Source organism: Octopus bimaculoides, chromosome 11 (assembly GCF_001194135.2).
Source record: "Octopus bimaculoides isolate UCB-OBI-ISO-001 chromosome 11, ASM119413v2, whole genome shotgun sequence".
Taxonomy (NCBI): domain Eukaryota; kingdom Metazoa; phylum Mollusca; class Cephalopoda; order Octopoda; family Octopodidae; genus Octopus; species Octopus bimaculoides.
Genome location: NC_068991.1, coordinates 67,491,212 through 67,492,095, shown reverse-complemented (window position 1 = coordinate 67,492,095; position 884 = coordinate 67,491,212). Strand labels below are relative to the sequence as shown.

At 44.2% G+C, this 884-nt stretch overlaps 1 protein-coding gene across 1 annotated transcript in view; it reads right to left on the bottom strand.

The window, feature by feature from the left end:
• The window catches only part of LOC106873890 (N-acetylgalactosaminyltransferase 7), a 35,712-nt gene that overhangs the window by 22,965 nt on the left and 11,863 nt on the right, over positions 1-884 (bottom strand). The window contains exon 4 of the mRNA XM_052972004.1: positions 665-837. Coding sequence (XP_052827964.1) covers positions 665-837 — 173 coding nt within the window. The remainder of the gene's footprint in view (positions 1-664; positions 838-884) is intronic.

Below are 884 nucleotides of genomic sequence, written 5' to 3'. Positions count from 1 at the left end.
GAGGCAAGTGAAATCGAAATCGAACTAAATTCGATGACTGGCACCCGTGCCAACGTCGTCTGCTTTATTGGACACGAAACTCAGCTTGCAAAGACTTATTGGGGCAAGCAAAAGCGAAATCGGGATGGCACCTGTGCCCAGCGTCACCTGTCTGGCACTTGTGCCTGTAGCATGTGTAAGGACTTTCGAGTGAGATCGTTGCCAGTGCCCCTGGACTGGCTCTTGTGCGGGTGGCACATAAAATACACCATCTTGAGCGTGGCCGTTGCCAGTATCGCCTGACTGGCCTTCATGCGGGTGACACGTAAAAGCACCTACTACACTCTCAGAGTGGTTGGCGTTAGGAAGGGCATCCAGCTGTAGAAACTCTGCCAAATCAGATTGGAGCCTGGTGTAGCCTTTGGGCTGCACCAGTCCTCAGTCAAATCGTCCAACCGGGCCCATGAGCCTGGCTAGGCTTTGAAAGGACGTAAAAGAAATAAAAGAAAAGAAATTGCAGCACTAACTACATTAACTACACCAGTCAGCAAAGGTCATCATGCAGTGAATATACACACATACATACATACATACATGCATGCATACTAACACACACACAGACTCTGTGTGTAATTACATACATACACATATATATATATATATACACAAAATACAGGAAGCTAACCTTTATTACTGTTAGCATCAATCAAGATAACCTCCTTGAGTAAAGCTGATGGAGACGTAGCAATAACGCTGTGGATGGTCCTCAGAAGTGGGGACAAACATTCATCATGGAACACTATAACCACACTTGCTGATGGCAGTTTTATTTCTTCGGGATAATGCCAAAACTTACATCTGCAATATAATAGAGATTTTCTTTTCTTTCTTTATCTTTTTTTTTT